Source organism: Dasypus novemcinctus, chromosome 18 (genome assembly GCF_030445035.2).
Source record: "Dasypus novemcinctus isolate mDasNov1 chromosome 18, mDasNov1.1.hap2, whole genome shotgun sequence".
Lineage (NCBI taxonomy): Eukaryota > Metazoa > Chordata > Mammalia > Cingulata > Dasypodidae > Dasypus > Dasypus novemcinctus.
The window spans coordinates 20,462,858-20,484,869 of NC_080690.1; the positions used below are offsets into that span (position 1 = coordinate 20,462,858).

The 22,012-nt window shown below is 37.2% G+C and overlaps 1 protein-coding gene across 17 annotated transcripts in view; it reads right to left on the reverse strand.

Annotated features, from left to right (window-relative positions):
• NFAT5 (nuclear factor of activated T cells 5) overlaps positions 1 to 20,333 on the reverse strand; it is a 123,747-nt gene extending 103,414 nt beyond the window's left edge. For 4 of the 17 annotated variants that reach the window (XM_058279782.2, XM_058279780.2, XM_071209105.1 and 1 more), the window contains exon 1: positions 19,901 to 20,314. In XM_058279782.2, the coding sequence (XP_058135765.1) occupies positions 19,901 to 19,973 (73 nt within the window). In that variant the 5' untranslated portion in view covers positions 19,974 to 20,314. Of the gene's footprint in view, positions 1 to 18,145; positions 18,200 to 19,900 lie in introns of all 17 variants that reach the window. The other 13 variants (XM_058279781.2, XM_058279778.2, XM_071209106.1 and 10 more) reach the window with 9 other exon arrangements.
• Positions 20,334 to 22,012: the final 1,679 nt, after the last annotated feature.

Below are 22,012 nucleotides of genomic sequence, written 5' to 3' on the forward strand. Positions count from 1 at the left end.
CAATCCCAATAAAAGTTCTAGCAGCATTTTTTTTTTTTTTTTGCAGAAATGGAAAAACCAATCATCAAATTCCTATGGAGGGAAACGGACTTTGGCCCAGTGGTTAGGGCGTCCGTCTACCATATGGGAGGTCCGCGGTTCAAACCCCGGGCCTCCTTGACCCATGTGGAGCTGGCCATGTGCAGCGCTGATGCGCGCAAGGAGTGCCGTGCCACGCAAGGGTGTCCCCCGCGTGGGGGAGCCCCACGCGCAAGGAGTGCGCCCGTGAGGAGAGCCGCCCAGCGTGAAAAGAAAGAGCAGCCTGCCCAGGAATGGCGCCGCCCACACTTCCCGTGCAGCTGACGACAACAGAAGCGGACAAAGAAACAAGACGCAGCAAATAGACACCAAGAACAGACAACCAGGGGAGGGGGGGAAATTAAATAAATAAATAAATCTTTAAAAAAAAAAAAAATTCCTATGGAATGGCAAGGGGCCCCAAACAACAAAAAACATCTTGGAAAAAAAAAAAAAAAGTTGGAGGACTCACACTTCCCGGTTTTAAAAAGCTTACAACAAAGCTTCAAAAATCAAAACAGGGTGGTAGTGGTATAAGGACAAATAGACCAATGGAATATAAATGAAGACATACATACATTTCTGGCCAATTGATTTTTGACAAGGGTGCCAAGTCCAATCAATGGGGAAAGAATAGTCTTTTCAACAAATGGTGGTAGGAAAGCTAGATAGCCACGTGCAAAAGAATGAAAAGTAAACTCCTACCTTACACTATATACAAAAATTAACTCAAAAGGCATCAAAGCTTTAGGTTAGAGCTAAAACCATAAAATCCTTAGATAAAACAGGGGAAATCTTCAGGACACTGTAATAAGCAATGGATTCTTAGAGTTTACAACAAAAGCATGAGCAACAAAAGAAAAAAGTACATAAATTGGACTTCATCAAAATGTAAAAAATTTTATACATCAAAGGACATCATCAAAGTGAAAAGACAACCTATAGAATGTGAGAAAATAGTTGCAAATCATATATCTGATAAGGACTTAATATCCAGAATAAAGAATTCCTACAATACTCAACCAACAAAAAGACAATCCAATTGAAAAATGGGCTAAAGACTTCAGACATTTCTCCAAAGAAGATATGCAAATGGCCAATAAACAATGAAAAGATGCTCAATATCAGTACCTTCTAGAGAAATGCAAATCAAAAACACAATAAAAAATAATAAAAATAAACACAATGAGATACCACTTCACATGCACTAGAATAGCTATTATTAAAAAATTAAAGTTAAAAAAATTTTAAAAACAGAAAATAACATGTTGGCCAGGATGCAGAGAAATAGGAATTTTAGTACATTGTTGGTGGTAATTTAAAATGGTATAGCCACCGTGGAAAACAGTTTGGCAGATCTTCAAAAAGTTAAACATAGTACTACCATATGACCTGGAAATCCCACTGTTAGGTATATACGCAAGAGAATTTACTCAGACAAATATCTGTACACCAATGTTCACAGTGGCATTATTCACAATAGCCAAAAGATAGAAGCAATACAAGTGTCCATTAAAAGATGAAAGGATAAACAATATGTAGTACATACATACAATGGTCTATTAGCCTTAAAAAGAAATAAAGTTCTGATACATACCACTGCATAAATGAACCTTGAAGACATCATTTTGAATGAAATAAGACAGATAGAAAGGGATGGATATTGTCTGATTCCACTTATATGTAATAGCTAGAATATGCAAACCCATAGAGACAGAAAGTATAGTACTAGTTACCAGGGGCAAGAGGGAGGGGTGATGAAGAGTTAATGCATAATGGGAATAAAGTTTATGTTTCGGGTGATGGGAAAGTTTTGGTAACGGCTGGTGATGATGGGATCAAAACACTGTAAATGTAATTAATACCACTAAATTGTATACTTAAAAATGGTTAAATGAAAAATGTTATGTTATAAATATTACCATGATAAAAAAAAAATTAAGTCCACCAAAAATATCTCAAACATCCTAAAAAAATGACTTATCCTGAAAAATTGTTTTCCTTCATAAAAAACATTCAACTTTTTCGCAAAATAACCAGAGCACATTAGAGATTCACATTCAAATGATGTTTATAAGTACTAACATAGTGTAAAGCATTATCTCATATAAACTTCATACTAACCCTGTTAGCTAGAGAAAGTGTGTATTAAAAAAAATAAAAAGAAATATAACTAGCAAAAGATAAAGCCAATATTTAGATAAATGTTCCAGACTACAAATTACATTTTCCTACTACTACGCAGCTACTGCCAAATGAAGAGAATTGTAAACCAGATACAACAGTAAGTAATTTTTCCATGGTGGCCAGTCTGGAATCAACTATCTAAACTTTTCCCCTTCATCTTCATCCCCACAATAAAAAAAAATTGAGCCTCAAAAACAAAACACCCTGGCCAGTAGAATCATTAGTAAAGAAGAAATGGTTGGCAGTTTTAGCTGTTCTTGCACTGGTACAAATTCTTGTTTTCAGACCCAAAGAAACTTTGGCACTGTATTCTACCACAATTAGATAAATCAAGAAACCATTGGGGGAAGCAGACTTGGCCCAATTGATAGGGCATCCGCCTACCACATGGGAGTTCAAACCCCAGGCCTCCTTGACCCGTGTGGAGCTGGCCTATGCGCAGTGCTGATGCGCACAAGGAGTGCTCTGCCATGCAGGGGTGTCCCCCACATAGCGGCATACGCAAGGAGTGCATCCCATAAGGAGAGCCGTTCAGCGCCAAAGAATTGCAGCCTGTCCAAGAATGGCGCCACACACAGAGAGCTGACACAACAAGAGACACAAGAAGAAAAACATAATGCAAGATGCAACAAAGCAGGGAGCAGAGGTTCCCAGTGCCTCCCAAAGAAGAGGAGTAAGACAGTAAGCTGACACGATGGGCAGGCATGGCAAGATGATGTAACGAGACACAAGAAAAAAACATGAGAGACACAATCACGAAGGGAAGAGAGGTGGCTTAAACGATTAGGCATCTCCCTCCCACACTGGAGGTCCCAGGTTCACTTCCTGGTGCCTCCTAAATAAACAAAAAGAAGAAGAACAGATACAGCAAGTATAAACAACAAGGGGGTGGGGAGAAATAAATTTCAAAAATCTTAAAAAATAAAATAAAGAAAAGAAACCATCCAGGGAGTGGATGTGGCTCAAGCAGTTGAGCGCCTGTCTCCCACATGGGAGGTCATTTAATCCTCACAACCCTATGATGGAGGTTCTGCTAACAACCTCATTTTACAGACGAGGAAACTGAGGCCATAGAGGTCAACATGTCACATAGTTAGTAAGCAAAAGAACCAGAATTCGAACCCAGGCAGTCTTGCTCCAAGGTCCACATCCTTAATAACTACACACATTGCCCTCTCTATGTTATTAACATATTCTCATGAGAGAGAATATGGTAAATAGATGAGAAAAATTTTATTTTCAAACTGCCTTAATGCCTTTAAATTTTATATGACCAGAGCAGAAGAGTATTGTTGTGGAACAAAGGTACTGGCCCCATGAAATGAGGTGTTAAATGTTCCTACAGAGTTTGGCTTTAGACCTTGGAATTGGATCTGCTCTAAAGGCAGGGCCTCATAACAACTTCTGTGACCCTTTTTCATGTATGAAAAATTGAGTGTAACAATAGAGAGCGATATGTTAGCTAAGAGTTGTTTGAAACAATATTTTTGAAGCAATAAGGACTCTATATTTTTTATCCTTGGCCCAAAAGTAATCATTTTAAAAATATGCTTTAAAAAACTGAACAATAATTTCAAGGGAAAAACGTTCCTATTGTGAACAACTAAACTGTCAGGCAAAGAAGAAAAAAAAAAGTCAGAAAAAGATATAGAACACAACTTGAAATTTAAAGAACATTAAATTTAAAATATGATTTCACTTAAACAACCTCAGGATTTATTTTCCCTTATAATCATGTAAGCCAAGACAAAGTAACTCTGAATAACAATTTTATAGTATTTGCAAACTGAAATTCAACTGAGTTTTACTTTAACAATATAAAGAAGAAATAGTACTGCATTGTATTGTGAAATGTCTCTCCCTGAAAAATCCTCAAGTGTGACTAATGGGTTTTTAAATGCACAGACCTAAAATTCTTAGGAAATCACTTTGTTGCATATCATCACCTAAGTGTCTGATTTTTCAAGATTTTTCCATTTATTGGTTCACTCAGAATACTAGTTTTTAGTCACCTCTTACTTAGCATTCATTAAAGTCTGTAACTAAGACCTACAAATAGCCAAAGTAGGGAGCTCTTTAGATCCTGGATTGACAAAGAGTCATCTATGAAGGAAGACAAAATATACAAAGAGATAATAGGAAACAAAGTTACAAGGCATCAAGGAAAATAACCTCCTGCTGCTTAGCAACAAAATAATGAGGACTTTCTCTTGTAATTCCTGGGTCTGGAATTCAAGAGCCTTAACCCTAAACACTTAAAGGAGTGATTTGAATTTCCTTCAGGAAGTAGACTCTGCAAACCTAAGGTTTCCATTCAGTCTTAGACAAATACCAAAATTAGGAATATTTATTTTTACTCTGATTCTTAGCTGTCTTAACTGCTGAAACTTTTTTTAACCCTCTTATTTTTATCAAACTTTATCTTCTTAATTTCTGAGTTTAGGTTTTAGTTATTCTGCTTTGGATTTTTAAAACCCTTTTTTTTTAAGGTGACTATTTTAATGTTACTTCTTCTTAATCCTCTTCTCAATAGTTTTTCTGTTTGTTTTGTTGTGTTGTTGTTTTTTTCAGGAGGTACCAGAGATTGAACCCAGGACCTCATACATGGGAAGCAGGTACCCAACCACTTTAGCTACATCTACTCCCCCAATGTGTGTGTTTTTTATGATTTACTTTTATTCCCCACCCCACCCCCACCTTCCCCTGTTGTCTGCTCTCTGTATCCATTCGCTGTGTGTTCTTCTGTGTCTGCTTGTATTCTCATTAGGCAGCTCTTGGAACTGATCCTGGGACCTTCTAGAGTGGGAGAGAGGCAATTACTCTCTTGTGCCACCTCAGTTCCCGTTCTGTCACATCTTCTTTTCTCTCCTCTGTGTCTTTTATTGCATCCTCTTGCTGCACCAGCTTTCTGCATTGGCTGGCACTCCTGTGCAGGGCGGCTTTTCCCATGCGAGGCAGCATTCTCATGCAGGGCGGCTCTCCTGCATGGGGCTTCATTCCCGCATGGACCGGCACTTTGCGTCAGCCAGCTTGCCACGTGGGCCAGATTGCCCTAACCAGGAGGCCCTGGGCATCAAACCCGGGACCTCCTATACGGTAGACGGGAGCCCAATTGGTTGATCCACATCCGTTTCCCCCGAATGTCTTCGGTGTGTTTTTTTGAGGTACTGGGGCTGGGGATTGAATCTGGGACCTCGTATGTGGAAAGCCGGTGGTCAACCACTGTGCTACATCAGCTCTCCTTGTTTTTTAGTGATAACCAAAAAGCACAGGAATTGACAGTTATGGATAAAATGTTTACCATGAACAAAAGATGCTGGATGCCTGTTTCACTCCTTCTTGTAGCTATTTTTCTGGTTTTCCTTTTCATGTTGGTTCTCAAAAAACCTTAATCTGAATAACTTTAGACACAATGACCAAAAAGCCTTCCAAGTACAATAATCAATTACATTAGCAGAGATAAACTAATTTAGATGGATGAAATGCTATTTTTCTCACAGGATACACCATATAGTCTCTTTATGAAGAGCTATACTTACTAAAATACTAAAATCCATAATCTCTGAAATATGCAGTTAGTAGACAAGTTAGACGAACAATGTGCTACTAAAAGGAGGTAGGAAAAGGGGGAGGGTCCAACATAGGGAAGGTCGCTCCAGTAATGCACTGATCTATCTTTGTTCAAGAATAGATGGTGGGGGATATTCTAATATCTTTCATGGAAAAAGGCTTAAAACTTTTTCTTCATCAACTTCTCTCTAATTTTGCATCTCCAAATCTACTGGCAAGACTATAAGTTTTCTGGAAAACATTATGCCGAGTGAAATAAGCCAGACACAAAAGGAAAAACATTATATGATTCCACCTATATGAAATATCTATTCAGTATGGACATTCACAAAAACAGAAAGTAGACTAGAGGTTACCAGAGGCTGGGCACAAGTAGGAATGAAGAGGTTATTACTTAATGAGCACAGAGTTTCTGTTCTGGATAATGGTTAAATGGTTGAAAAGGAAAATTTTATGGTATATCAATGATATACCACAATCAATTTTTTTAAAAAAAGATTATATATTCCAACCTAAAATGATTTTTCCAAAAGAGCTTACTTCACACAATTTACTTTTTCCATTTCATTTTACTTAAACAATACAAATGACTGTTAGATTTCACTTATACATCTATTTGATTTGAGAGATTTGAAATCACCATTTGCTTCTACACTGGATGAGAGGAGATGTTCCTGATAAGCAGATGTAGCAAGCTGAAGAAGTACTTCCTAATATAGGTGGATAAGAGAATACAACACATATACATTTGAGGGAAAATGGCAATGTTAAGAGTGACATACAAATAAGTAAACAATTAAGTGTGGTGAGGACACAATTGCTCAGAGCTATCTTTGCTGGCTCTAGGTTACCTTTCTATTTTTAGGATTAGCTGTTATCTCCCTTCTAAAGCTTACCTCCCCCCCAACCCAGGAGTGATTATAATGCCACCAAAATGAATACTGGTAACCCTGATTACAAACCTAATCTTGAGTAGTCTTGGGAATAAGTTGGTTTCTATAATTAGGGGAATATTAACCATACAGACCGGTCAGGGTATCCATCATGAAATTACTACTTGGTATATTAAAATCACTAACCAGTTTATAATAATTACTATAAATTATTAAAGTATCTAATTTATGTCTAAAACATAGTTTGTTTATTCATAAAAATCTATACAGATACAACTTAATGTGCACTTGACCAGTAATTAACCAAGTACTGGTCAAAATTAATTTAATTTTTACTAAAGTGATTCATGTACACATTTTCTCATTTATTCTCAAATAAACTTACAACTTGAGCTGTGACAATTACCTAAGAAAATGTTATTCTTTTAAAAAGAAACTTTTTTAGCCATGAGAGTCAAATTAAAAATAAACTAAGCACTTTAATGTTCACACAAAACAAATACTAAACTACCTAAAAATGCCTTTTAACCAGGCCCTTTAATGAAATATAATTATACCTGTATTTAATGTAGCAGTTATCCAGGGTCCTCATTAACCTCTACCAATGTCTAATTAATGACATAAATACAAAGAGAATACCTTTTTGAGACTTAGTAGGGTTTACAGTTTCCATAGCTACAGAAGTGTGTCTCACTTCACTAATACAGTATTTCTTCTTTCTGGCTCACTGCCACAATTCTGTGACATTTATCAGAAAACTGCAATCTTCTTGCTACCATTAAATATAAACATTTGCTTTCTAGAAATCAACAAAATGAATCAACCATGCATATTAATAGTCAAAAAATTTTCCAATCTAAATGAGGTTAATGTGTCTGCTTCAAGAATTTTTCCAAGTCACCTGTAGTCTAATCTGGCTCATCAAAATTTTCCTTTTGGTTATATCCAAGAAGTGGCATACTCAGTGGTATTTACATCATCCCATTTATATTTAAAGCTAAAGATTTGGGGTCCCCTGTAGAAAATAACAGAAATTAGGAATTGATAGACAACTAAAATATACTGTTAAATGAGATACTGAAAAGTTAAATATACAGTTAAATGAGATACTTTAGTTTGACAGACAACTAAAATATACTGTTAAATGAGATACTGAAAAATCTCCTTTCCACATATCACCACATAACCAATTACCTCTGTCTCATAAATTTTACATCAAATATTAAGTATATTTCACTCTTAAATCTATTTTTATTAGAGACAGCCCCACATAATAAAAACTCACATACATAAATTCTACAGTTTTGACGACCCTTACAACCTGTTTAAATTCATCCTAAACCACATATATATCTCAACAGCTTTACAGCTTTATTGAATATAATTCACATATTGTACAATTCACCCATTTAAAGTCAACAATTCAATGGCTCTTAGTGTTTTTATAGAGTTGAGCAACCATCACCACAGTCCATTTTAGAACATTTTCATTACCCCAAAAAGACACTCAAGCATGAGCAATGGTGAAAGAATAGTCTCTTCAACAAATGATAAGGAAAACTGAATATTCACATGCAAAAGAAAAATGAAGTTAGATCCCTACCTCACACCATATACAAAAATTAACTCCAAATGGATCAAAGATCTAAATATGAGCTAAGACTATAAAACTCTAAGAAGAAAGCAGAAGCATAAATCTTCATGATCTTTAATTAAGCAATGGTTTATCAGATATGATTCCAAAAGCATGAGCATCAAAAGAAAAAATAAACTGCACATTATCAAAATTAAAAACTTTTGTGCATCTTTTTCAATAAAGTGAAAAGAAGAACCCACAAAATAGGAGAAAATTTTTGCAAATGATCTATCAAGGGACTTGTATCTAGAATATAAGGAACTCTTACAACTCAATAATAAAAAGATAAACAACCAACTAAAAAATGGGCATAAAAAATGGGACCCGAGTAGACATTTCTTCAAAGAAGATATACAAATGGCCAATAAACACATGAAAAGATGCTCCATATCATTAGTCATTAGGGAAATGCAAATCGAAACCACTTCATAACAAATTCTTCAAAAGGTTAACAAAGTTACCATATCATCTAGCCATTCCATACCTAGATATGTTCCCAAGAGAAATGAACACATATGCCCACACAAAAACTTTAAAATAAATATTCATTAAATATTTATAGCAGCTTTATTTATACTAGTCAAAATGTGGAAACAACCCAAATGCCCATAAACTTAAGAAAAAATAAATAAAATGTGGTATATCCATATAATATAATATTAGTAATAAAAAGGAATTAGTAAAAGAAAGGAATTAGTTCTGACACTTGCTACAACATGGGTGAACCTTATAAACATTAAGCTCAGTTAAAGAGGCCAGGCACAAAAAGACACATATTATATAATATTCGTTTATATAAAGACAAAAAGTACATTAGTGGTTACAAGGGGTTGGGGAGAAGGGGAAATGGGGAGCAACTGTTAAATGGATGTGGGTTTTCTTAGGGGGATGATAAGAAAGTTCCAGAATTACTAGTGATAGTTGTACGACATTGTGAATATACTAAAAGTACAATGAATTATACCCTTTAAAATGGTAAAATGGTGAACATTAAGTGAATTTTATCTTAACAAAAAAAAATTTAATAAAAGTAAAAAGATAATCAGAAGGCAGGTTTTTAAGAATTTGGATTTCATCCTAAAGCCATGGAGACACCACTGAAGGATTTTCAAGCAAGTAATAAGATCAGATTTGTATTTTAGGAAGATAAACCTTGCAGCAACACAGTGTTTTGAATGCCTAAATTTAGCAACCTCTGATTTGGTTGTACAGAAGTTTATGCTACTAAAATCCTGGTTCCTGGTTACATCCGGGGCAATTTTCTTTGGATAAGTATTTTTATTTTATTGTTTATTTAACAAACACTTACATAGATAGCACTTACTATGTGCCAAGCACTATTCCAAGGGCTTTCAAAATATTAACTCATTTAAACCTCATAACAAGTCTGAGTCTATTTTAGCCATCTTACAGAAGACCAAACTGAGTCACAGAAAGGTTAAGTAACTTGCCTAAAATCCAACAAAAACAAAAAATACAGGAAAAAAAAAGGCTTAGAGGTCACAATATAATTTTACTGAAACTTAAGTACATTTTTAGTTTATAGTATTTCTAAAGTTCTCATAACTGCCTATTCTTATCTATGTGTTTGAAATTGAGTATTTCCAAATGGAAAGATTAATTTATGACCATTAATTTCATTTTACAATAGTACTTCTTCATCTAAAACCTTAGTTTTAGAATGAAGAACCAACAAGCAAGTTGCTATTTAAAACTGGAAAAAGAGAAACATTAACAAATTCTCCAAGACTTCTAATTACAATTCTATTGTGAAGGACAGATGCATGTAGCTTAAGCCTGTGTTTGGATGCTTCCTTGCCATAAAACACAATGTGATCTGCTGATTTACCCAGGTGATTGTAATGACTCAAACAGTTGTATAATCAAGCCACCATCAACAAACATTTAAATGTTCCATTATATTGAATACTAATGCTTAATGTACAAACTAGCAGTATAGTTTATAGTATATTTGACTACTGAGCAAATGTCAATTTTATTCAAAATGAGTATTTTCAATACACAGCTAAGCACAAGACTAAAGGACAAAAAGCAAAAATTCAGTTTTACCAGTATGCTTAATCTATAGAAATTATATATCAGAGTAAAGAAGTACATGCCCCCTATATACTCTTCAGCCTAAACTCTCTAAAGACAAGTTATTTTAAAAATGGAATTTTAAACATTTGAACTTCAGTTTACAATTATAAAGCACAGGGGCAAACAATATGCTCTGGTATATTTTGCACAAAATTATTTTCCTATTCAATAAAAGTCAACTGTATTACTATTTTCATTCTCCAACCTAGATTGTTACTAAACACCCTATATTATAACTATTTATTCACATATAATCTCTATATGTAAATTCATTTTTAAGTGAATAAATAGTAATATTATGGCTAAGCAACCTATTCTTGCACATAAACATCAAAATTAATCCCTGAAAAATCTATACTTGGTTATATTACAGAATAATATATGAATATATAAGAGAATTTAGTATTTCAGATTACCATTATGTCCATTTAAAAATACTGTTTACCCTTTTGGAAGGTATATAACCTTCCAACTTAAAGAAGTTAAAGAGAAAAGAGTACACATTGTATGATTCCATTTATATGAAATCCTAAAAAAGGCAAAATTAATTTATGGTGACAAAAAGCAGATCAATAGTTGCCTGCAGCTGGAGTAGGTAGGAGTATCTGCAAAGGAGCAAGAGGGAGTTTTATGAAATGAATGAAATGCTCTATATCTTCATTATGACTACATAAATTATATACACATGTTCAAAACTTAAACATTTAAGATAGGTGCAAATCTATACTCCTAAAAAGATGTTCTGGGTTTTTTTTGTTTTTTTTTTTTTAAAGAAAGGATATAAAAATAATAGTAAAATCAACAAGCAAAATGTGAAGAGTACCATGAGAAAATGGAGACATTAGGGGGAAGGGGGCAGATTAAAAAAAAAAAGGCACAGCAGAATGAAGTGAAGAACTAAAGTATATTAATAAGGTCCTATGCAAAATATCACTATTCATAAAGCATTTTACAGTTTCAAAGCCCTCTAACCTTATTTCAGCTGTTCTTTCTCATAACTCTTAAGTAGACAAGGTTGAAAATAATGTCACTTCTGAAGAGAAGAGGTGTTTAAGTCATTTTAACAGGGTCTCATAGCCAAACTAGAATTAAAATCCAGCTCTATTTCCTAACACAGAACTTTCAGGAAGTTGTGTAAACAAAGATCGCCTATAGCAAGAAAGAGAATTCCTGGGGTTCCCATTAGTATTGCTTCTTCTGTTGCTCATTTCTTCTCAAATTTAGTCTGGCTCTGAAACACACCAACACATATAAGGGGCAATGAATTCACTGCTTCCATAAAACTACTGACAAAGAAATCAAGAGGACCACAGTATCTCTATTTCTATAGTAGTTCTCCTAAGGTGGTGGCTTCTGCTTTCCTTCGCCTACTTTTTCCTTCTGAGTACTATTAGCCAAGACAGAGACAGTTTGGCCAAACATTTGCTTCAGCTCAATCTTAAAGACACCCCCCAAAGCCATACAATGATTTGTTAAAATTGAGCGTTAAAATCTTCCCCAAAAGGGCCATCATCTTTTTCTTTACTGACTCTTACGTGTAGCTTATAGAATTATTCTCATTTCTTTATGGAAACTGCTAAAGAATCCTACACAAAGTACTCTTTCAGATTAGGCTTCTGAACAGTGTGCCTAATATTAATTAGGGCCTAAAGTATAAGTGCCAATTATCAAATGTTTGTACCGTAAAAGGGTCAGTATTAACAGTCTAATCTGAGGTCAAATTGTCAATGTCCCAATTCTAGCCTCCTCTACTATGTGACTCTGGAAATTAGAAGTACCTCTGTACCTCAGTTTGCTCATTATGAAACAGGGAATACTGGAAGGGTTTTTGTGGATTAAATGTGAAAAATATCTGTAAAATGCTCAGTACACATAAATTACTTGACATTTGTCTGACATATAATTGTTCAAAAAATATTTTCGATTATTCCTAACACTGAATTTACTATATTCTTTCCTCTCTTCAACCACCAAAATTTTTCTTTTGATTAACATGTCCTACAAAGATTGCTTTAAGTAGATTTTTAAAAATAAAACTAAGTTTACTAAAATATAAGTAATCAACAACTTAGCTCCCTATTAGAAACTTCTCTCCTTGTTTCATCTTCATAACCAAGTACCAAATTTAGTAAAGGACTAAATTACAATGGTTTCTGAATAGGAAAAAGAAGTGATAAATATTCAAGGCTCAGCAATGGCAATGATCATCATCTCTTTATAAATATTGAAAATAAAAGAAAAAATCTATTTTTAGTTTAAATCATCAAAAATGTATATATTCTTAATCCCATCAGGTTTTACATATATTTGAAAGATGAACCCATTATCTGTAGTTAATCCATAAAGAAAATTTCTACCTTTTCATCAAGTACGTTTATAATTTGTGTATTACACCTTGCTAGTTTTTTAATCTTGTTTTTTAAGACAACAGCAGATAGAAAACACACGAGGGAAGCGGACTTGGTCCAATGGATAGGGCGTCCGCCTACCACATGGGAGGTCCGCGATTCAAACCCCAGGCCTCCTTGACCCATGTGGAGCTAGCCCATGCACAGTGCTGATGCGTGCAAGGAGTGCCCTGCCACACAGGAACACCCCTGTGCAGGGGAGCCCCACGCGCAAGGAATGCACCGAAAGGAGAGCCACCCAATGCAAAACAAAGTGCAGCCTGCCCAAGAATGGCACTGCACACACAGAGAGCTGATGCAACAAGATGACACAACAAAAAGAAACACAGATTCCCGGTGCCGCTGATAAGGACAGAAGCGGTCACAGAAGAACACACAGCGAATGGACAGAGAGAGCAGACAACTGGGGGGTGGGGAGGGGAGAGAAATAAATAAAAAATAAATTAAAAAAAAAAAAATCGCATGAAACTCTTTTATGTAACATGAAATAAAATCTTAACAAGAAAAGACAGTAAGTTAATAAGCAACATTTCTATTCACAAATTGCTTTTACTTCTCTAAAGTTAATAGAACTATCCTGTTATAACTTTATATCTAAAGTTAACATAATCAGGCCCAACATCTCTCAAAGATTAATTTGATCTTTTGTTTTTTTCTAATTATGTTATTCTTAATAGGAAATATAACACAAGTCAACTATTTCTAATAAAGAGAGATGACTGATTTTTTAATGTATAATATTGACTGCAATAAAAATGTTTTTCTAAAATACCACTTTCATGTTTCAGGGGGCTACTAATAGTAGAGTCAAGATCAAGCCAAGAACCACCTGATTAGACTATGAATTACTATGCTCTTATGGTAATAAATAATAGAAGTCTACTATTAAATAAAAATAATGAATGCAAACTTTAGGAAAAGACATAAAATCAGATGGTAGGATATTACAGAAAAAGATGGATCTTAGAAGCAAGAAGTTTGGACAACTTTCTGCATATGTTCAGACTTCAAGATTTCCATAATGATATTTTTAGTTTACTAGGTATGGATGGATAGTGATTAATAGGCACTAAACAAGAAAATAATTCAACAGATTATTTTTAATATTAAATAGTTTTTTTTAATCCTTCTTTTCAGTAAGATATCTTCACACATATCACCATGTAGCAGTCAATGGCCTAACTACCAAACAGACAAGGGCCCAACAATCACTTATAAGGCCCCTAGAAGGGAAACAGACTTTGGCCCAGTGGTTAGGGCGTCCGTCTACCATATGGGAGGTCCGCGGTTCAAACCCCGGGCCTCCTTGACCCGTGTGGAGCTGGCCATGCGCAGCACTGATGCGCGCAAGGAGTGCCGTGCCACGCAAGGGTGTCCCCCCGCGTGGAGCCCCACGCGCAAGGAGTGCGCCCGTGAGGAGAGCCGCCCAGCGTGAAAAGAAAGAGCAGCCTGCCCAGGAATGGCGCCGCCCACACTTCCCGTGCAGCTGACGACAACAGAAGCGGACACAGAAACAAGACGCAGCAAATAGACACCAAGAACAGACAACCAGGGGAGGGGGGGAAATTAAATAAATAAATAAATCTTTTTTTAAAAAAATAAAAATAAAAATAAATAAATAAATGTTGGTGATTTTATAAAAAAAAATAAAATAAAATAAGGCCCCTAGAAAAGAAACAAATCAGGCCTAATGGCTATTCAGAAATATTCCATTAAGTCAATAAAACAGTTACTATTTTTAGGATTTTCATTTGTGAACTTTAAATATAAAGTATAACAATGTATGGTACCACACTAAGTAGATTTAGAGTAGTAAAAAAAAAAAACGTAGTTTATTTTTCTTCTAACTCAGAACATTTCATATTTTCTTTTAAAAATCTTATCTTAAATCTTTAATGCATACCATGAATCATAATAGCATTTAGCTTTTAACTCGTTCTTTAACTTGATCCATCATGTAATCTCTTAAATCATGCTTTTAAAATCATTTTGAAAATTTTAATCCATTGTTTTTTTCTCTATTTTTTCTACTTTGCTTATATTCTTACTTTTCCTTTTTATTCTGTGCTTTTCTATGATCCTATTTTATACTCTTATATTTCTAGAATGACCTCTTGGTTAATCATATCATTTTACTTTCATTTTTATCTAAGTTGTTTATATGGTAAACAAAGAATGTAAACCAAAATGAATAATTCTCAGTACCAAATATATAATAAAGGGTGCCTTTTTCCCTGTCCTTTAAACTTCTGTCCAGGCCCTTCAGATTTTAACTTCCTAATTGTAAATCATTTTATTTTTTATCCAAACCATATTCTTTAGGTAGGGAAAATACAAAAATAGCATCAAAAAGTAAAAGTCTGTAGTATATACTTTGTCCAGGACTTTTCCCATATAAATTACCTTTAATATAATTATAACATAATTGCTTTACTTATTTTATTAAGGGTTTCACATATAATTACAGGAACATCAGAAACATCATTTTAATGGCTATGTATTATTGCATGAAACAGCTAGGCCCCTTTTTCTACTGTAAGGCAACCACGACATTAAATTTAAAAAAGATAGCAGGTCTTTGGGGTTAGAGGGCACCGCCCACTCCATCTGGCTGTGAATGCTCTCTACAGTCTGGGTGGCAGTGTGCTGATCTTTTACAATTCCTTTCCCCACCCACTTCCTCCTTTTTGGTGAGGTTTCTGTGAGGTCTGTTAGGTGTGCATCCTGCAGCTTACTGGTTTAAAATGTACTCTCCTTTGGTGTGTTCTCTTTTGGGGACCAATTGGGAGAAAGATGCAACTGTTTTGATATTGAAAATTGATTAGTTTCTTTTTGAAATAAAGAACCAGTCCCTCAAAAAAAAAAAAATAGTGATAACAGGAAGAACTGGCATTGATTAAGTCTAGGTGGAAAAAAGGCAAACTTAGTTGAATGGTAAAGATATTCTGAATCTCATCTTTACAGCTTAATAGTATCCAACTTCTGGCTTTCCAGCTTTGTTTTCCAAAAGGAAGAACATAAAAAAAATTAACATTGTATGATACTAAGTACTTAAATTCCCATCAATCTGGACTTAGTTCTTAATTATTAGATATAAGTCACATTTACTGATGCAAAGCATGCATACATAAATATTAGACAATATTTCATATTATATAAACAGGCCATATAGCACAGTAGTTAAGAGCACAGACTCAGAAGTAAGACTACTAGTGTTGGAATCCTGGCTCTACAAACTACTAGCTGTATAACTGTGGGTAAGTTACTGAACACCCTATGTCTTAGTTTCCTCAACTGTAAAATAAGATAATGATGCAAATATCTCAAAGGGTTGTTACAATAATGCAGTGAATTCATACTTAAGTTCTTGGCACATATATAACAAACATATGTTTTATATATGTTTATTTAAATTTAAAAAAAATTTTTAAAAACAACATTTACTGAGCATTTATCATGTGCAAGGTTAAAGGTTTTACATGAATTTGCCTTAAATAATATTCAAAACCACCTATGATAAAGATACTCTTATTGTCTCCATTTAAAGATGAGGAAGTTGAAGCTCAAAAAAGATTAAATGATTAGGCTATGGCCACACACAAGCAAATGTTGGAACAAGGATTAGAACCCAAACTGACTGCATGGCCTGCAATCAACAAAGATTACAGACTAACTGAACTATATACCAGAAGTAGTAGTGTCCTGCTGTACTATATCTTGAAAACAGGAGGAGATACAAGTAACTTTCCTGAAATAAACTAGAATATATATGCCCGACAATAAGAGTATTTTAAAATTTAATATAAGAAGTCAGTATAATATGAAGTATTTATGTATGAAATAATATATCTGGCATTTGTTTTAAAATAATATAGTGTGTAGGAAAGGATAAAAGAAACAAGAGTAGATGTATATTGACAATTGTTTAAGGTTGGTGATAGGAATGTGGGAATTCATTAGTCTATTCTCTCTACTTTTGTGAATTATTTAAACGTCTATAACAAAAGGTTAAAAAGTAGAATTCAGCATAGATTAATTACTTCATTATATAAGCAAACAAGTTTCTGTATCAAAAATCAAAAGGATATAACTTGATAATCATACATTTTACATTTTATATATAGTATAAAATAATGAGTATCCTCTCAAAAAAAATGAAAACTTACAAAACTATTTAGGCACAAATGTAAACATATTAAGTAGTCTCTGTATTTCCATAAAAAATATTTGCTTAATTTTTTACATTTTCCTCCTGCTTGATAATCTCTAAGATTATGACACTCTCTGGTTTGTTGCCCAGGAAATGGATGGGATTGTACAAATATGACTCTCCCTCTAAACCAGACTGCCTCTAAGAAGGTGAATGCCTAAATTCAAGTCAGACTTAAAACATTTGAGGCCTTTTAAAAATGAACCACAAAATGTTTAAGTTACTAATTATATATATTTTAGAGCAGCAGTTTGGCTTTGTGTAGAAAGCAATAAACACAAAAGGCATGGTTTCTACTACTTTTTTCAAGTCTCTTAATTTCAGCCAAAGTTTACTCCTTTGCATAATGGAGAAATTAACATCCTTGCTGTTCAAAACCCTAAGATTCAAAGATAATGAATGTGATTTCAGTTCAAAAACCACAAAAACAAAACAAAGTATTTTATGTTTTAAAATGCTAAAAACAATGCAAAATAATTATTAGCTGTTTAAATTATTCTACAGAATCTACTAATGTCTCCAGAACTTGCTAAAATGCTTTATTCTGAGCATAGCTCGACCATTAACTCAATGATCATCCCTAAATTACATGGTTTTCCTTATCCTTAAAAATGTAATAGTAATGACATCAGTGCTTTTTTGTAAATAATTAACATAACACTTAGAAATGTTAAGCATATGAAAGTTCTAAATTCTGAATTTTCAAACTAAATATGTGTTTGGTATCATTCTTTTAGTTATTCTTGATCATAATGTCTGAGCCTTTCTATATTTGGTTTGTATGCAAAAAGCTAGAATAAAGATCGGGAATTCTAAAGTAGAACACCCAACACATAATTTTAAATGATTTTTGTGGGTTTCCCCCCCACCAAGGCTTCTCAAAGTAGGATTCAACAGCCAGCAAGCAAATCAAACCCAGCAATAAATTCCAATGAAACAGCTGCTCTAAAAGAAGGATCAGGCTCTTTAGGAGAAAACTACATTGTGTGAGTTTGCAAAGTTTCACACTTTCTCATTTAAATTCCATTTCAGAGAAAGCCTTTGCATACTAACACAATATGCTTTAAAATGGCACTTTGCTGACCTTCCAATAGTCCAGCTCTATGAAAATTCTGTGATGGGTGTAACTTCAGAGAATCTGAAAAACACAAAAAGCATTAAGCATTTTTTATGCTGAATGATTTTTTTTAATGCCAAGGATAGCATACATCTCTTATATAACTGGCATGTATTTTTAAGAGATAAAGCCCATATTTATGAATATATTCTCCGCAAGAGGAAGGTTAAATTGCCTCTACATTGGTCTCAATGCTAAACCTAAATTTTCATAAAGCATTTGTTTCATGAAAAATTATCTGATTACTATCCAAAAGGTGTTAATTTCTTGCTATCTTTAGTGCACAAATGCACCACATTAGCTTTCCTCTAAGAATCATCTCTTGCTAACGTCCCTTCTTTTTGACACTCAGAACTATATAATATTTTCAAACTGCTTCAGGTAATGCCGAAAAAGCATCCTACAGGATGGTGACTTAACTAAAGGCATCAGAGCAAAAGACAATAGCTACTGTTACTAAGTAGGACTCTGTGTACAAACTTAATGGTCAGTCCACTTTATAAAGTCCACTCTCTTCCAGAGTAAACCAACGCACTCTGATTTACTTAATTTAAATACACTAATGTGAAGCTGAAGTCCCTCCTTTTGGGGAGAAGGGATAGAGTGGAAATCACACATCAGCAAAAGCTGAAGAAACGTTGAATTTCTCAGGAAGGGGGTTCATAGTGCGACATATTTTTAACATTGGTGAAATGAATTTAACAACCCAAGTACGTCTTTTGCCCCCTCCCCGTGGTGTAAAAAGTGATGAGTAGGGCAGTGGGAGTCATTTGGTTTGATGCCTCTTGCACAGGGAACCTGTTCCGACACATTTTTCCAGTGTCCAGTATAGGAATTTAACTTCAGTAGAAATCAGCTCAAGTGTCAATATTTCAGATGCTGGGAATTCCCTGCAAGCCTAAGTAAGCCAAAATTGTTTTAAAATGGGAATCTGTATCTAATGCCCCCTCCCAGCAACCAGCCCGCGAACATCCAAGAATGTTCTTCAAAGGACAGCGTCTGGGCCCGAGCAGGTATCCCTGGGAGGGAAGTGGACTAAAACTAATCCGGAAAGAGCACCCCGATCTTTGTAAAAGAGAGGAAGAAGTAAGTAATTAGAATGCCTAAGAGGTGGGAAGATGAAAAAGAAAATTCGGGCCCTTTCCAGCGACAAGGTAACGAGGAGAGGAAAACGTCTGGCCCGGGGGGCCGTCCCAAGAAGGGGAGGGAGTGGACTAGGCCTGAGGGCGAGAAGGGGAGCACCACCGCGCACTAACAACCTGCCGGGGTTGGAAAATGGTCATCCTGCACCCAGACCCGGCTCCAGGCCACGCCGCCCATTTTCCGGCAACTTTGCTGGGGAGGAGGGTCCTGGCGAGAGCAGCCGCGCAAAGATCGCCGCGGCCCCGGAGCGGAGATCCGCGAGCCGGGAGGCCGGGGCCGGCCATTCCAGGCGTGTGGCGGGGCCAGGCGGGCCGAGAGACACTCCAGCGCCTGCTGCCGCAGAGACCCGAGGGCCGGCGGAATTTGGGCCCCGCGCGGACGGCGGCTCCGCGGGGGAGGGGCCGCCACTCCTCCCCGGGCCCCTCCACCATCACCCCGACCCCTCCGGCCAGCTCCGCCCCCGAGAGCGGCCATCCCGGCCGCGGCTTGGCCGCCCCCCGGCCCCCGACGGGGACCCCCTCTCGCTCTCCCCGGGCCGGGTCTCCCCGCCCCCACGTCCCAGCCCCCAGCCTGACTCACCTCGCGAGTACAGGGACTTGGGCGATTCCAGGTCTAGGTCCGCGCTGAGCAATGAGATGAAGTCCGAGGGCATCGCAGCTCGACCCAGCCCGGCCCGAGGGCAACGGGAGGGGGGGAGCGGCGGTGGCGGCGGCACCTCCTCTCGGGGACCGCGGGCACCGAACCGGGGGCGGCGAGGCGAGGGCGGCTGCGGCTGCCTCCTCTTCGAGGGCAGTGACTTCCACCGGGCCGAGGATCGAGGACCAGACGGCGGTGTGGAAAAACTCCACGGGGATTAATTCCCGGCGAGCCAGTAGAGGGGTTCAGGGCGGGGAAAGAGAGCGGGGGAGAGCCAACGGGTCCGTTTCGTGTTCTCCTCAGCGAAAACTGACGGTCGCCGCCACCGCCGCCGCGGCTGACAGGAATCTGAGCCCCGCCCCCCGGGCGGCACTGCGCAGGCGCACGGAGGGGGGCGCCGAAGACCGGGGAAGAGCCGGACGGCTGCCGGAGGGCGGGGAGGCGCGCCATGGAACAGCATCAACAAGGGCTAAGCTTCCTGCCGCTGCGGCCGGGGCTGCTGTGCCCCAGCCGGGAAAGGGCCTGCTGGCAGGGAGGGAGGCTGGGAGGTGTCCGCGCGCTGGGGCCCCGGGGAGGGAAAAGGTATTTGCACCGACCTGGTGGCGGCGAGCTTGGGGCGGCCGACCCGGCGCAGATTTGAGCGCAGGAAAGCGACAAGGGGGAGCCGAGGTGTTGGCGCGAAGAGAAGGACCCGAGGGATGGGCGGTGGCCGAGCCGGGCTGGCTTGGGGTCTCGCAGGGGACGAAGTTTCTCATCGCTTGAACAGCCAGCCTTTTGGGGTTCCATAGCACTATAAATTGAGCTGGCCAAAGAACTATCACACTCGTTTCTTAATTAGGAAATGGCAGGCCATATCCTAAAAACCACGAGTTATTGGTTGTTTTTTGGTTAAAGTAGCACCCTCACCCGACCTCACCCCCGCCTTACGAGGCAGAAAATACAAAACGATCTCTGGGATTGTGCTAGGCGGGCCACCGGGGTTTTTCGGAGTAGGGGCTTACAAGACCGTTTACGAATTGGATAGGTCTACCTGGCTGCTCCACAGGAAATTTAAAAAAAGCAACTGTAAACACCACTCCTCAAAACAATTTTTTTTTTTTTTTTTTTTTTTTACTTTTGGACTAGGCAAGGACGGAGGAAAAACACATTTGAGTTTTTGCTATTCTGTTCGTGGGGCCAAAAGTTTGTGTAGCAAAAACTTCAAATTTTCACCTACACTGCAAACAGTGTCCTGAATCTCATAGATGTCTGAGAAATTTTTAAGCAAGTTATTAAAATATCAGTTGGAGTGTAGGGTGTGTAACTTGGGAAATAATTTTTAATCTTGCTTGGAATATTGATGCCAGCATCCACTTGGGCAAAGGTTTAAGCTATTTGGGTTGGTTTCGGTTTTTGGTTTTATTTTATCTACGAACATAGTTACAAATAATAAGTGCCAACCTGTTGTATTCTTTAAATAAATAAATTATATACTTATAAAATTTATAGAGTCTCCTCCATGAATTCCTCATCTGGACTTGGAGTGCTGGGGATGGGGTGAGAAGCTCTCAGCAGAGGGAGGGTGGCCCCTGGGATGGGGCCTTTTGTTAAGCTTTACCTGCAGACCTAGAATTTCAACTTGTGTCATCAGAGCCTGTCTTTCCAAATCTGAATATCTGATTTAGGTTGCCCAATTATCTTTGCTGAATTCAGTGTAGTAATTAATCAGCCCTGTGAACATTTTCTTCCTGAGAGGGGTAAGAAAGCTTTTGCAAGCCAACCCCAAGATGGCAAAGCAGAATGGGAAACTACCCTCAAATCCTTGTTGCCACTGTATGCTGTTGTAACAAGTCCCAAGGGAAGTCCCTTCATAACTAGTACGAGTCCCATTCATTTGAGAGAGGAAGATTTAAAATCCGCATGGCCTAATAGGCCAAGGCCTATCAAAATCCTATAGCTTTTGAATCAGTATCAACATCTGTTGGATGTCCATAAGTCCATGCATCATGTGAGAGGATATTGCAGTAGACTGGGCAGAGCCCAATACTAAAAAGTTGTATGAATCATTCTGATTAT